This window comes from Pinus tabuliformis, chromosome 4_1, assembly GCF_031772625.1.
Source record: "Pinus tabuliformis cultivar Carrire ecotype Pingquan chromosome 4_1, CPIR1, whole genome shotgun sequence".
NCBI classification, from domain to species: Eukaryota; Viridiplantae; Streptophyta; class Pinopsida; order Pinales; family Pinaceae; genus Pinus; species Pinus tabuliformis.
The window spans coordinates 465,394,501-465,395,496 of record NC_142303.1 but is presented as its reverse complement, the minus strand read 5'-3'; the positions used below and the strand labels follow the sequence as shown (position 1 = coordinate 465,395,496).

Sequence of the window (996 nt, the reverse complement as noted above, 5' to 3'; positions counted from 1 at the left end):
ATGTCTCACGCACTCAACACGCTTTGTGTCTCTATATCTTCACTACCTCTCACCCAAAAATTGTCACTTCCATCTATTTCCGTTCGTCAAATCGCGAGTTCAATTCCGCTGACCATCACATTTCACGAGTACGTCCTGAGATCGAATCCCGGATACCCCGACATGGCTAGACCCTCCACAAATCAGAACGGTCACAGCAGACCCGAAAACCGCTCACTGAAGTCGCGGCAGTTCAAGGGAATTCGAATGAGAAAATGGGGGACATGGGTTTCGGAAATTCGAATGCCCAAATCCACTGGAAGAATTTGGCTCGGCTCCTACGACATGCCGGAAAAGGCCGCCCGCGCCTACGATTTTGCTGCGTATTGCCTAAGAGGATCGAAGGCCAAGCTCAATTTTCCCCTTTTCTTGCCGGAAATCCCCTGCGCCTCTTCCCTGTCGCCGTCACAAATTCAAGCCGCTGCCGCCAAGTTCGCCACAGAAGAATTCCAGCTGCTTTCTGAAGACGGTGCAGCGTTTTCATCTTCTGGTCCGGAAGCGGAATGCTGCAATGAGGACCTAGAGATTTGGGGGGAGAACAGTCCGGCATTTTGGGAAGTTCCCAACCTCGTAGATTAAATAATAATCCCTATTAAATGAATTGGTTTAAAGTCGAACTTAGGTGGATGGGTTCAAGGTCGAGCTAATACCCACACATGTTACTTCAATAAATTGACCAACCTAAAGTGAAAAAAATAATAAATAATTTCAATTAAGTATAAAGAATCAAATAGTTAAATTATCCAATAAATTGACCAACCTACAGTGAAAAAAAATAATAAATAAATTCAATTATGTATAAAAATTTAAATAGCTACGTTGTCCAATTATAAATGAGAACTTGGATACATATTTTTGACTAATTAACATATTCATCTATGTAAAGAAAGATAATCATAAATACATAAATATAAATGTATTTACACTATCGTAGAGATGTTGTAATGTAATGTTTAA

At 40.9% G+C, this 996-nt stretch overlaps 1 protein-coding gene across 1 annotated transcript; it reads left to right on the top strand.

The window, feature by feature from the left end:
• LOC149176448 (ethylene-responsive transcription factor ERF042-like) lies at positions 1-618 on the top strand. The gene has a single exon (XM_089421471.1). It carries the CDS (start codon positions 1-3, stop codon positions 616-618), a length of 618 nt encoding a protein of 205 aa, XP_089277597.1.
• Positions 619-996: the final 378 nt, after the last annotated feature.